The sequence below is a fragment of the Balaenoptera borealis genome (assembly GCF_965194805.1).
Source record: "Balaenoptera borealis genome assembly, chromosome: 15".
In the NCBI taxonomy this organism is placed as follows: Eukaryota; Metazoa; Chordata; class Mammalia; order Artiodactyla; family Balaenopteridae; genus Balaenoptera; species Balaenoptera borealis.
The window spans coordinates 85,617,099-85,631,792 of NC_138871.1; the positions used below are offsets into that span (position 1 = coordinate 85,617,099).

Consider the following 14,694-nt stretch of genomic DNA (forward strand, 5'->3'; position numbering starts at 1 on the left):
TATAACTGTATAAATCCTGTTCACCCCTAAAATTTTAAGTCGATCTCTCTCCTACACTAAGACGAGAGTGTAAGAACTTACAGCAGAAACGTAGTAACATACAAATGAATATTACTGACACGTACTGTGTGTCTGCCGGCCTCTGTGCTGACCACTGCAGGGACACACAGGAGGTACATTTGCAGCTGTCACGCTGTTCATGTGTCCAGAACCACATCTGTCACTTTTTCATGTTATCTCAGTTACTCGTCACTAACAAGCCTATGAAATATTAACATTCTCCTTTTACCTATGAGGAAACTGAGGCTCAGAAAGATAAACAACTTCCCCAGTGTCACAGACTTTCTGAGCGGCACCACCAGCTTTGACCCCAGGGCTCCTGGATCTTAACACCCATGTGCTCTGTATCCTAAACCACAACGCCTTTCAGAACGGGTCACGGACCTCAGGGCTTGTCATCGAACTGGGGGGCAAAGACCAACAGACATAAAACTATTTATAAAGAGCAAGATTTAAAGAGAGAACAGAGTCTGCATATTAGATACTCTTTCAGTTTTGGCTGAAAGAAAAATCAAAACTGATTCAACCTCAAAACTCACAATTCAGAGGGGAACTGGGTTCAGCAGAATACTGTCCCCTCCCCGACAAAGATGTCCACTCCTAATCCCTGGAGGCAGGGATATTATGCCATCTGAGGTTGCAGATGGAATTCAAGTTGTTAATCAGCTCAACTGGAGATGGGAAGATTATCCTGGATCATTGGGTGGGCCCAATGTAATCACAGGTCCTTGGATGTGGAAGAGGGAAGCAGAAGAGTCAGTGTCTGCTAGGGACTAAACTGTGTGTCATTCCCCTCCTCCCCCCAACCAAATTCATACGTTGAAGCCTTAACCCCCAGTATGATGGTATTTGGGGGGTGGGCCTTTGGGAGATAATAAAGTTTAGATGTGCTTAAGAGGGTAGGGCCCTCAAGATAGGATTAGTGTCCAGAGCCGGCTCACTCTAGCATGCCTACGCTCTCTGTCTCTGTCTGTCTCTCTTCCTCCACCACGTGGGGACACAGTGAGAAGGCGGCTCTCTGCAGGCCAGGGAGAGAGCCTTCACCAGAACAAGAGCGAGCCGGCACCCTGATCTCGGACTTGCAGCCTCCAGCACTGTGAGACAAACATCTGTGGTTTAAGCCCCCCAGGCTGTGGTACTGTTATGGCAGCCCATGCAGACTAAGACAGCGTCAGAGTGATGGAGCGTGAGAAAGACTCCACCAGCCATTGCTGGCTTTGAAGATGGAAGGAGGCCCCTATCCGAGGAACTCAGGGGCCTCTAGAAGCTGGAAGGGGCAGGGAAACCTCCTTGCTTCCAGGAAGCCAGTCAACACCTTGATTTCAGCCCAGTGAGGCCAGTTTGGACTTCTGACCTCCAGAGCTGTAGGTGAATCGGTGTCACCTGAAGGCGCTCCGTTGGTGGTAATCTGTTACAGCAGTCACAGAAAACTAATAATACCCAGAGTTAAAGGAGGCTGACACCGCGTCAAGTCTCAGCTTGATGGAGACAGCTGGGCAGGCCTTCAACAGGCGCCTGGGACAGGCGCGCGTGGGTACAGACCAGGAGCAGGGCCAGATGGGAGACTGTGTGAAAGACACACATACGGCTGTGACACGCTCGTGCACCAGGGAGCCCCCGGTCAGCCTGGAGCAGAGAGAGACCGCGGAGAGCAGGGAATCACTTAGAGGTCAGCTGGGGCCAGCCCATGGCCAATCAGGACACTCGGCAGAAAAGTCCTGCTGGCACGTAAATTAAGGAACATGAGACAGGAAAAAGTACACAGCAGTGTGAGGCATAAGTACTAAATTATTTTCACTGTTCTTTTAATAATGCATAAAACAAGTGTTCTTCCTATGCAAGCAGTCGCCTAAGGATGTTGAACACTCTAATGATGGAACCACTACGGGGACTTCTCCTGGAACTTACGGCAGTCAGAGCCAGAAGGATGGCAGTTACGGCGCTCCTAACCGACTGTGGTCGCCAGCAGCTCAATCCCTTACTGAATATGCCTGGCTCATTTCCGACATCTAGTTCTAAAAAAGTTTAATCTATCCTTAAATTCCCCCACTAAATATATTCAAAAGAATGTGCTACTAAAAGCAGTTCTAGAGAAGAGATCCAAAATGCTGTGAACGATGTCAGCAACTCACAGGAGTAGGTACAGGGTTTCCTCAGGTGACTGTTTTGAAGGAGACAACACTTGTTCTGATATAAAGACTTCAGGATCAGGATTCTGGCTTAAAAAAAAAAATTTCAGATTCACAGCCTTATAATAACTCAAACTTGGCATGATATAAAGATGGGTAAAAGAGGCCCCCTGCAAGGTCAGGCTGACGGTCAGCCTGCTGTGTGTGATACCTCAGAAAGGACACAGGCTGGTGTCCAAAATGCCATGTTAAAATTCCAGAGCAAACGTCTCAACTTCCTGAAGCCTCAGTTTCCTCCAATCAAGCAGCAAAATGCCACTTCAAGCAGACAGAAAAGCATGTGCAGAGGGAAGAGGACACGAAACGTGGCACGTTGGGGCAAAAGGCAAGTCGTATCAAAGAAGGGCGCAGAGAGTTGGGAGGGACTCTGCACAGGTAGCCTGGGCCCAGGTGATGCAAGGAGCTGGGACCAAATCTGGTCTTCTGCCGTGTTTACTAACCCGAGGCTCGCAGTGGGAGCAGTTAAGGGATGCGGTAGTAGTTTCACAGACAAAGTAATTTGGAAAAGGTTAAGGCCAATTTCCTCACAATTCACTTTAGCATATTAAAGTCTTTGGCTAGGCCTGCAGGAAGAAAAACCTGTTACCCGTGCTTTAGTCCAATTTCCCTAAAATTCCAGAGCCCCCAGAGGCCTTCCCCATCTCTCCCAGGCTCTAGGACGTCACGAACATCAATGTGGACAAGAAACACTCCAGAGTTGTGAGCAGAGAAGCAACACCGCTGAGTTGTGTTTTAGAAAATGACTCTGGGGCAGGTAAAGAAATGAGGTTTATGGCACACGCTCAGCAATACAGGTCAGAAATGCAGATTAGCCACGAGTGGTGTTAAATTCGTAAAGGCCAGCTTCCTGACACCAAAGTGTTTACACCTTCCCCTTCTGATGCTTGTTTGCTGAAAACTTCCCCTTCCGGGTGCCCGGCCAGCCTCGGGAGACACTCAAGTCCTTCCTCAAGGCTGGCGGCAGTCACATAGCCAGTGTTTACACGTGACTTCATTTTATTTCTGATCAGAACCACTTCTCAACATAGGGTTTTAAGATCACTTTTGAACCTGGTCGAATATGAAATATCCCTTTTATACAAGCCTTAAATTATGAACTCAAAAAGCCCAAGTGAACACAATAAAAAAGAAATCTCTTAAGATCCTTGTTGAAATCTGCTGTTTGTCAACAAAACTGAGCATCCCTCTCTTGGTGGTTTCTCGACGCCTTGAGGACAGCCCGTCAGTGCCAGCACAGTGGGGGCCTCGCAGCAGGGCGGCCGCTGACCTCAGCCCTGCCCGGCAGGAAGCTGAGCTCCAGGAGCATCAGAGAACACCTGCAACCCTCTGCCCTCAGGTTCCCCTTTGTAAACCGAGAACAAGTCTTTACAACGACTTGCTGTAAAGATGAGCATAAGGTACAGAAAGCCCAAGGTACGCAGGAAGTGTTCAAAAACATGAAACAATCACTATTCCCCTTGTCCACCTCCCACTTTATCCAGGAAAAGAGCTTTTCCCGGGGGTGACCGCCTTTTCGGATACTGCAACACCCGTTTCAGCAAATCTCAGTGCTGTATTAAGCGGAGGGAGTTTTATACTCTTGTCTTTGATATTTACTTTTAAATAGAAAAAAAATTCATAAAAATTTCCCTACACATTTACTTCCAGTTAGGTGTTAGTCACTGAAAACTGACTCTATTTCCTTCTTTCACAAAATCAGTGGTTGTCAGGTAATCAGTTAATATCTATGTACTGGCAAGCTAAGCATGGTGGCGGTTTTTGTTTTTGTTTTGTCACTTGTTTTTAAAAAACTGTAGAGGATAAACAACAAGGTCCTACTGTATAGCACAGGGAACTGTATTCAATATCCTGTGATAAACCATAATGGAAAAGAATATATATATATGTATAACTGAATCACTTTGCTGTACAGCAGAATTTAACACAACATTGTAAATCAACTACACTTCAATAAAATAAAAATTTAAAAAAACTGCAGAGGACTTTGAAGAACATCTAGATGTGGGTTTCTCAACCTTGGCATTACTGACATTTGGGGCCAGATAATTCTTTGTTGGGGGCTGTCCTGTTCATCACAAGACCTTCAGCAGCATCCCTGGCCTCTAGCGCGTGCACACACACACATACATATACACACCCACATACATACATATACACACCCACATACATACATATACACACCCACATACATACATATACACACCCACATATACACACACACACATACACACACACACACACACTCTTCAGCTGTTAATAACCACACTGGGACAAATCACCCTGGCTGAGAACCATTGATCCCTATTCTAACCTAAATGACTGTTTTTCAGACAAGGAAACCAGGGCTAAAAGACGTTAAGTAGGAAATAACGTTAATATAAATGTTTCAGACATTACATGAAATTTCTAAAAATCTTATATGTTCTGGTATAATGTTATAAGTTATAATTCTAGTTATTACTATAAAATGTATATCTCAGAAATAACTAAATTTCCTTGTCAATTGCATTATTATGAACTTTTATCAAATCTTTAACCGTGGTCATTTTTAAGTCTTTTGTCATTTACAGACAGTTCTGGGTGTACTCTGATGCTTTTGCAAAAACGTTCCTATAAAAGGGTTTCATCTTCAAGGATTCATGGAAAAGACTCTGACAAGTACAGGTTTCTGGTAACTAACTATACTGCTGAACTGAATGAATAAGCATTTTCAGAACTCTAATGGAAAACCGATGAATTCATAAAAGTGCTAACAAAAGATCAAGATGAAAAAAAAAATTAATTACATGGGAGTGAACTGATGAGGATGATTATAATTTTTGTGACTTTCTGTTTGAATAATAATAATAAAAAAATCCCACAAGGACCCAGAGGCAAAAAATATACAAATCAATTTTCACTGCAAAGTAAAGGAGCTGTTACAGTGGAGGATTATTGGACTGAATGTCAATATTATGACATAGTATGAGTGTGTTTCGTGCTTGGTAATTGCAATCATTGTTGCTTTTGTTGTGGTCATGCCTTTACAATGCTTGGTGTCAGTCTATTTATCTCTTGTAAAAATAAAATACAGTGTGTATGTGTGAAAAAAAAAGAATAGTTTTGGGGGCTTCCCTGGTGGCGCAGTGGTTGGGAATCTGCCTGCCAATGCAGGGGACACGGGTTCGAGCCCTGGTCTGGGAAGATCCCACGTGCCGCGGAGCAACTAGGCCCGTGAGCCACAGCTACTGAGCGTGCGCGTCTGGAGCTTGTGCTCCGCAACGGGAGGGGCCGCGATAGTGAGAGGCCCGCGCACCGCGATGAAGAGTGGCCCCCGCTCGCCGCAACTGGAGAAAGCCCTCGCACAGAAATGAAGACCCAACACGGCCAAAAATAAATAAATAAATAAATTAATTAATTAATTAAAAAAAAAAAAACTTCCTGGTCCACAAATGTTATTCAGTCTCTTTCTCTCCAAAAGACATTCAGATAGTAAAGGGAATGAAATCAACACCGCCGCCCCCCCCCTCCCCAGCTGCCTGGTGCAATACTGACTCATTCCAGATTGAAAGGATAGTTGTAAAACCACTACCATATTTGGAAAAAAAAAAAAAAGAATAGTTTCGGAGATTTTTGAAATCTATATGTATTTCTATATCTATATCTGTATCTATTCAAACACACAGTGTGTATCCTTTTGCTCAATATTTTATCTGTGACATTCACCTATGTGGTTGCATATACTTATAGTTAATTCATTTTCATTCTATACAGTATTCCATTGCACAAGTATGACATTTTTTAATCCATTTAAAAAAAAAAAAAAAGCGCTAAGTAACTTCTTCCAGGGTATGACAGCCAGCACCACAAACTCCAGGTCCAGAAAGCTTTCACACTTAGTTGGGAACTAGCCCAGTCAAGAACAAATTAACTCCCTTCTCTTCTTTGCCTTCCCAAACTTATTTCACATTCACTTGGTACTTGTCATAAACAAATTAATACCTGTCTAATCATATTAACATCAATGTAATTGCCATATATAAAATACGCAAAATAAAGGGAAGAAAAATATCTATAAAGTCAAAACTCTGAAACAATCATTTTTTAGCATATTTTCCCCAAATATTTTTTCCTACAGATATGCTTTTCTCCCCATCTTGGGTAAATCTTTAATTTTCTCTTTATACCTGATGTCAAGACAGTAGGACATGTCTTGAGATATGCACACATACCCACCCATACATAAATATACATACACATGGACATAGTACACACACACATGTGCACACACACACATATATAAAATTTGTTTTGCTTAGAATTCAGTGGACTCTTTAAATTTGAGATCTGAAATCTTTCTTTAGTTCCAGGGATTTTTTTCAGCTATCATTAAAAAAAAAAAATTCCCCCCTTTCCACTCTCTTTTCCCTCTTCTGGAACTCCTTTTAGGTGGATGCTAATATTGACCCCTCTGAATCTATTCTCATTGGCTCTTAATTTTTATTTTACACTGTCCATCCATTTAACTCCTTGAGTTCAGGCAACATGGGGCCTCACTAATTCCTTCTTCCTATGTGTGTAGCCTGCCATTTAGCAAATTTTAGTTTTCAGTCTTGCTCTGATTGCCTTATTAAATCTGTTTCCTCAAGTATGAGTTCTTCAGTTTCTTGATTTGGGGGTTCTTCAAATGTTAGGCTATTCTTGATACTATCTCTGAGTGAGTGAGATTTTCATTTTAATGAGGTCTATCCATTTTTTCCTTCTATGTTTATTTTTTCTTTGTCCTACCCAAGAAACCTTTGCCTACCCCAGGCTGCAAAGATATTCTCCTAATTGTTCTTCAAGAAGTTTCATAGGTTTAGCTTTTTTTTTTTTTTTTAATAAATTTATTTATTTATTTATTTTAGCTGTGTTGGGTCTTCATTTCTGTGCGAGGGCTTTCTCTAGTTGCGGCAAGCGGGGGTCACTCTTCATTGCGGTGTGCGGGCCTCTCACTATCGCGGCCTCTCCTGTTGCAGAGCACAGGCTCCAGACGCGCAGGCTCAGTAGTTGTGGCTCACGGGCCCAGTTGCTCCCCGGCATGTGGGATCTTCCCAGACCAGGGCTCGAACCCGTGTCCCCTGCATTGGCAGGCAGATTCTCAACCACTGCGCCACCAGGGAAGCCCCATAGGTTTAGCTTTTACATTTAAATCTGTGATCCATTTCAAATTAATTTTTGTATAAGGGATGAGAGAGGGTTGTGGCTCATTTGTTCTCACGTAGATATTCAGCTGTTCCAGCAGCATTTGTTAAGTTTTAGAATCAGCTTGTCAGCACCCCTGCTGACATTTTGATTAGGATTGTGGTGAATCTTGACATCAATCTGGGGAGAAATGACCTCTTATCAATATTGTCTTCTAACCCACATATACCATATACCTCTCCGTTTATTTAGGTCTTCTTTAGTTTCTGTCAGCAGTAGTTTTGTATGTTTTCAATGTCAGGTTCTTGCATATCTTTTGCCAAATCTGTTCCTAGATATACTTGGCAATTCTTGATTGTAATATCATCTTTGTAGCTGAAATCTCCTACTAGACCCTTCATTATCTTGCTTTGCACAGCCCTCCCTGGAGGAGAGGCAAAGCAGCTACTGGAGTTGTGCTCACACTACAGGTGACTCTTGAACAAGGCGGGGATTAATCAGGGTATAATTCATAGTCAGCCCTCTATGTCCGCGGTTCCTCCACATCCGCGGGTTCAACCAACCATGGACCCTGTTAGTATTTGCTTTTGAAAAATATCCACGTATAGGTGGACTCGTGCAGTTCAAACCAGCCTTGTTCAAGGGTGAATTGCGCTTTAGTTGGGGACGGGGGTGTCGGGTGGGACATGTACCTCCAGAAGGTCGCACGTCCCTCCTGACATCACAGCCACCTGGGGCGTTCCCAGTCCTTCCGCTCCGATTACTACTCTCACTGAAGGGAGACACCACGAGGGTGAAGGGGACAACGTAGAGCTATCCAGCGCCTGGGCCCCTCCTCCTCCCAAGCCGCCCTCCACAGGCAGCCCCCGGTGTACCTGCCACCCTCAGCAGTGGCGTGTCTCCCACCACGCAGCCTTCTATCTGCAAGCCCTGCTCCAATCTCTCCAAGACTCCTCACCACCACTAGTCCCCTAAGGCTGCCACTTCCTCATTTCTGAGTGAAACTTTATAGTCACTTAATGACTTTTAAAAAGTACTTTCTATCATTAGTAACGTTTTGTGCAGGGAGCAGACCTGCCACACACGTGCAGTCCGTCATCTTTGGGTCAGAAGTTGCAGTGTTTTTTGTTTTTAACCTGTTTATATAAGTCTAGATCAAATATTACTTTGAGTAGTTGATCATGTTTTTATACTTATTAATTTTCTTCCCAGACAAGAAAGGCAAGAATTGGATAAGAGAGATATGGAAAGGGCATCTGGCATAATTAATAGCACAAACCAAAGAACAGAGGCAGAAATGAGTCCACCCTTCTTAGCCAGCCTGACAAAGCTGGTCCATGCAGGGCCATCACGCGAGCCTCAGCTGCACTTCAGAGAACCGGAAGCACCCGTGCTCCTAAAATTTACACATCCCAACTCACCTCTCTAGTTTGTATGCCCAGGAAAAGGAGTTTGGTTGATTATTCATTAATGGTTGATTAACATTATGATATCAGGACTGCAAATAAAAAATTTTCCACAAAGAAGCCCCCAGGAAAGGATGCATACTCACCCAGCCCAGAGATGTTTATTGCTTTCACGGATTTCTTCATTTTGTAAAGAACCATCCGGTCCACGTCCAAAGCCTAAAAAACAGAGAATGTATTCATTAAAACATGCTTGAGCTTAGACCACAGCTTCAGAGAGCGGCCACAGGAGCGCCATGTGGAGGCCCCTCTGGGGTTGCCTCCGTGGGACTGGTGCTCAGTGTGGTGGGAATGAAGATGGAGCACGTGGTCCCTAAAAGCCACCACCTTGTCACGTGCCCCATCCACCTGAAGCCCCCGAGCCACCTCTGCCCTCACTGCCTGCTGGACACCAGCCTTCTGCGGTGAAGCGAGTTAACCTGGACCAACCCTCAGTTCTCCCTGTGAACCAGCGAGCCCTGCGGGTGTGCCGGCCTGCCGGGGCCCGTCCCCCGCATAATCAAACAGACACACTTCCTAACGTTCTCCTCTAAAGGCACACACCTGTTCGCCACTGTATCCTCAGCACCCAGCAGAGAGCCTGGCAGAGAACAGGACTCAAAACGCAGCTCAGAAAATGACCATGAGACTAGCAAGACCGGCAGGACCCCAATCCAGACAACGGTTGTCCCTGCTGAGCCCAGAAAACAAGGGGCAGCCACTGAAAGCTTCTTCCTCTTAGCAGGGGGGAGGTGAGGGTCATGCAGGCCCCAGTGAGAACAACGGGGCAGGCAGGAAGTGGATTCAGGGAAAGCCTACCCAGAGGTGAGGGCCCGGCCGGGACCCACAGACGGAAGCTCGACACAGGGCAGCAGACACGCTGGAAAAGTCAGGGAGTGGCCTCCGAGATCTACTCTGCCACTCTCAACCAGGTTTTAGTACTCCAGCTGCCGGCCCTCCCACAGATGACAGAGTAATCTTCTGTCCACAGGGGTCTGGCTCAGCTGTGCTGAGAGAAATGGGAACTGGGGGTAGTCAGATGCCTCAGTGTGGAAGGCCGAGGCGGAGGAAATGCCCTTTATCACACAGCTGAACTCTGACAAATTCCCTCCCAGGTTACACTGTGGGGCACACCCCTCCCTGATCATTCACTGCAGGAAGCCTTGTAAAAATGCCACCAGATGGAAACTGTACCCTTGTCATTAAAGGCACGCACTGTTTCCTGAACTCAGGAAAGAGGAGATGAACACTAACTGTTGCTTTTCTAGTCTATTATGAGGACCTGAGAAGTACAGGTGAGGTGGGCGGCAGAGGTGATTTTTAATTAAAATTACAAGAGGGAAAAGCAATTACCTTGCCACTCAAAAACAGTGCATTACGGTGCATATTTACAGATAATTAAGGTTGAACTTGGTCAGGAGAAGTTAAAATGATTAAGACTGAACGCTGGAAAAAGTCTCTGTCAATTATATATAAAAACAGCATGGGAATTTTAGAACAAAAATAATAAAACTTGAGAGTCTCAAGGAACCAAAAGTTTCTACCAATCAGGCTGAGACTTCCAACCAGAACATGCACTCACCCACACCCTGCCCTCTCCAAAATCTACCTAAACTTAGGAGAAGGAAAAAAAGCTGCAACTATAACCAGAAAGCTTAGGAGAAGGAAAAAAAAGCTGCAACTACAACCAGAATTTGTGTGTAACAACTGTAAACAAGCAAAAATCTAATAGACAATACGGCCCTAAGTAGGAACTACGCAAAAGCCTAAGTCTGGCCAAAACCCTCATTAATTCTGAGGAGCTAGACCACAGCTGACCTTTAGTTTACAAAGCAAATTTCAGAGAGTAAATTCATCACATAAACAAGGCTGTAGGGATCTGTCACAGATATTTCAGAGGAAAATAAACAACTGTCTTCAACCACTTTAAGAGCATCTCTTTTGATCCCCTAAACTGTTATATTAATAGCCACGGTTCTTATTTATTCATGAAAGCAGCTCTCCTCCAAGTCCACGGCTGGTCTGGGATCCTGTGCAGCGTGGGAAAGGACGGCCTGCCTGGGGGGACGCTCACACTTTTCCTTTTCAGACCCGTGCTGTCCAGGATGGTAGCCACTGGCCACAGAGGAATATTTAGAGTAAAATTTAGAGTAAAATTAAAATGTAATAAAAATTTATTAGCCAGCTCCTCAGCCTGGCTACCTTTCTCAAGAGCTCCGGCCACATCCCATGTACTGTTTCTAAGCACACCCCGCTTTATGCTTCTCCTCTGTACCTGCATCCCTCTGTGTGCCATCCCCCAGGGCTACCCCGTAAAGCACTGGTAGCACCTAGGGGGTCCGTTCCCTCTTCCCCCCGTGCGACACGCCTGTCTCCCTTTGGAGGGCTGCCTTAGTCTTTGCTCCCAGGGCCCTACAGGGACCTCCATCTGGCACGGAGGCACCTACGTCCTGATGCTGGCCCACGGGGCCAAAACTGCAGTCTGTCTGAGATGAATCTTGAGCATCCAGGGTCCACACGCCACTTCTGTCCCTCGCCCTGTTTTCATGCAGTCATGCACTAAGGATCTGTACAGATGAATATTTCCAATCCATGTGATGATGGGGTGATGAAGAATACTAACTCTGAACAACCAATTAAGAGAAAGGTTCGTACATCAACTATACTTCAAATAAACACATAAATAATGAAAAGAGAGAGAGAAATGTTATCCCCCCAGAAAGAATTCCACTCTTCTATGGACCTAGAGTCTGTCACATAGAGTGAAGTAAGTCAGAAAGAGAAAAACAAATACCGTATGCTAACACATATATATGGAATCTAAAAAAAGAAAAAAATGGTTCTGAAGAACCTAGGGGCAGGACAGGAATAAAGACGCAGACGTAGAGAATGGACTTGAGGACACAGGGAGGGGGAAGCGTAAGCTGGGACGAAGTGAGAGAGTAATATTGACATCTATACACTACCAAATGTAAAATAGATAGCTAGTGGGAAGCAGCTGCATAGCACAGGGAGATCAGCTCCATGCTTTGAGACCACCTAGAGGGGAGGGAGGGGATATGGGGATATACGTATGCGTATGGCTGATTCACTTTGTTTTACAGCAGAAACTAACACAATATTGTAAAGCAATTATACTCCAATAAAGATATTAAAAAAAAATTCCACTCTTCTTAGTAGACCTGCATTACCAAAAAAATTACACTCCATTACTATCATTATTATTATATTTTAATTTTCATTAAAAAAATTTTTTTGTGGAAATTTCTTTTCTCTCTTATTATGTAAGGATGTACATAATTTTGCCTCAATTTTGCCTCTAGGCCTGAAAATCCTAAATATTTTAGGCCCACAAAGCCTAAAATATTTACTATCTGGCCCTTTGCAGACAAAGTCTGCTGACCCTTGACCTGAGGATCCACACAAACGTCTCTCCTGCACCGTCAGCCGGCCCTGCTGCTCCTGCCCTGAACTAGAGGCGACAACACAGGGCCAGCTTGGTCCCCAGCACCCTAAGGTCACAATTTGAGCCAGCAAGGGTGGGAAGGGCCTGGCTTATTCTTGGAACCCAGAGATTCTGCCCTGGAGGGGACAAGAGGACAGCAGACCACAGGCCTCCCCATTTGGGCCATGACCCATGCCTGTCCCATCTCCTCTCCCCTCGTTCCTTTCATGAAAGGCCAACTGGAGAAGAAATGACATATCTGAAGGACGGAAAACCAAATAACAAAACAAAACAATGCCTAGACCTGTGCCCCAAGGACAGCTTTACCAAGAAAGAGTCATACAGATATTTAGATGGTGGCTTTGCCTCAGCGCACATTTGACTTAACTTTTGAAGTAACAGAGAATGTTAACGACAGTGTCAAATATTTCCAGACCACTTTTGGGAAGCACAGAAATGCACTGTGGCCTGCAGGCTCGGTTTAAAGTGAGAGCAATAATGGATCGACCTCCTCCTGGGAATAAAGCAGAGGCCCAGAGAACAGCAGGTGTCATGAAGAATTAAGATCAAATAAATAGCCAAGCTAGATCACAGCTGTGCGAAACGTGTGCCTAAGGACAAACACGGACACACTTTGGTATTACCTAATAATATTGAAGTTACTCATAGTACGTGAATGTTTGCACCAGAAGATACATACAAGGATGTTCATGACACGCTTCCAAGTAGCTGAAAACTGGACAAACCCAAATGCCTGTCAATGGAAAAATAGATGAACTGTTGTGTATTCACGTAACAGAATGCTACATAGCAATGGAGACGAACAATCTTGACCCACCCAGAACACAAATGAAACTTCACAAAAATATTAAAGAAGCAAGTTGCAAAGGTAAACGTGCACTATAATACCATAAAGTTTTTTTTTAAAAAAATAGACAAAATTATGGGACTTCCCTGGTGGCGCAGTGGTTAAGAATCTGCCTGCCAATGCAGGGGACACGGGTTCCATCCCTGGTCCGGGAAGATCCCACAGGCTGCAGAGCAACTAAGCCCGCGAGTCCCAACTACTGAAGCCCACGCACCTAGAGCCCGTGCTCCGCAACAAGAGAAGCCACCGCAATGAGAAGCCCGCGCACCTCAACGAAGAGTAGCCCCCACTCGCCGCAACTAGAGAAAGCCCACGCGCAGCAACGGAGACCCAACGCAGCCAAAAATAAATTAATTAATTAATTTTTTAAAATAAAAATAGACAAAATTAGATTATGTTTAGGGATGTAGATTATGTTTATGTTTAAGGATGTAGATGTTGCTGAGAAAAAATGGGAAAGAGCCCCAAATGCCTAGCCTAGGAGAATAACCACACAAACTATAGTGCACTCCTACGATTCAAGTCTAGACAGTTGTTAGTATCACTGACGCCCACTGGGTCACACTACGTGAAAACGTGGAGTGCAGAAAGAATGCAGACTAGGTACAAATGCCCATGTTAACAAAGGAGAGCCCTGAGGTCAGTAAAGTTGAAGAACCAAGTACCCACAGGCACCCCACGGACCCTCTCCCTGGAGAGGTCAGCCCCCAACACAGCCCCCGCTAGATCACTAATGTAGAGAAACGGAAACAGATGACGTGAATGCCAGCTTTATAAAAATGCTTCACGTCCTGATTTTTATTGGGGGGTGGGGGAAGCTACTGGGAGATCTGGGGGAGCTGAAAAGGGAAAGGCAAATTTTGGCAAAACGGCTACAACCCACCAGAAGCAAAGAAAGGCACCCCCAGTCTCCCTGGCCCTGGTGCCCTGTTCCCGGGGAGACGAGGGGCAGGGGGCGGGCCTGGCCTGGGTCCCCCGACCCTCCCATAGTGCTCTGCTCCCTGGGGCTGACAAGAGAGCTCGGATGCAAGCAGGAAACGGGAGATCTCAGGAGACTAATCACAAACAGAATGGACCTTATCCCAGAAGGTGCTAACACACCCCTGGCAGGAAGTGGGAGGGAGGCGGTGCGGGCACTGCACCAGATCCGGCACCGCAGGCCTGGTGATGCAGAAGAGGCTGGGAAGGCGACCTTCAGCTGAGAGCGAGGCCAGCCTTCCACATCTGTCCCAGTCCCAGAGGACAACGTAATCACAAGCCAGGCTGATTTCCCCAGGAAACGAGGATCAAGCCACATGAACTCCACTTTGGTAACATAAACCGGGGAGAGAAGACTGGAGATGGCCGTTTTCTTTCCAAGCCCCACACGCAGACAAGGAGAGCGAAGTGAGACTTCCGTCAACCACATCCACTCTGTGGGCAATGTCCCTATCCTCACCCCATCTAGCACACTGAGCCCCACCATTCCCACTGGGCCCTCGACGGGGGCCTTTCTGCGGTCAACTGGCTGCCACATTTGTGTCT

At 45.4% G+C, this 14,694-nt stretch overlaps 1 protein-coding gene across 11 annotated transcripts in view; it reads right to left on the reverse strand.

The window, feature by feature from the left end:
- The window catches only part of ASAP2 (ArfGAP with SH3 domain, ankyrin repeat and PH domain 2), a gene marked incomplete at its 5' end in the record, with an annotated part of 159,735 nt that overhangs the window by 96,780 nt on the left and 48,261 nt on the right, over positions 1 to 14,694 (reverse strand). For 9 of the 11 annotated variants that reach the window (XR_014235034.1, XM_082357545.1, XM_082357547.1 and 6 more), the window contains one exon: positions 8,965 to 9,037. Coding sequence is in view for 10 of the 11 variants with exons in the window: in XM_082357545.1 (XP_082213671.1) it covers positions 8,965 to 9,037 (73 nt within the window). Of the gene's footprint in view, positions 1 to 7,091; positions 7,593 to 8,964; positions 9,038 to 14,694 lie in introns of those variants that run through there. The other 2 variants (XM_082357542.1, XM_082357541.1) reach the window with 1 other exon arrangement.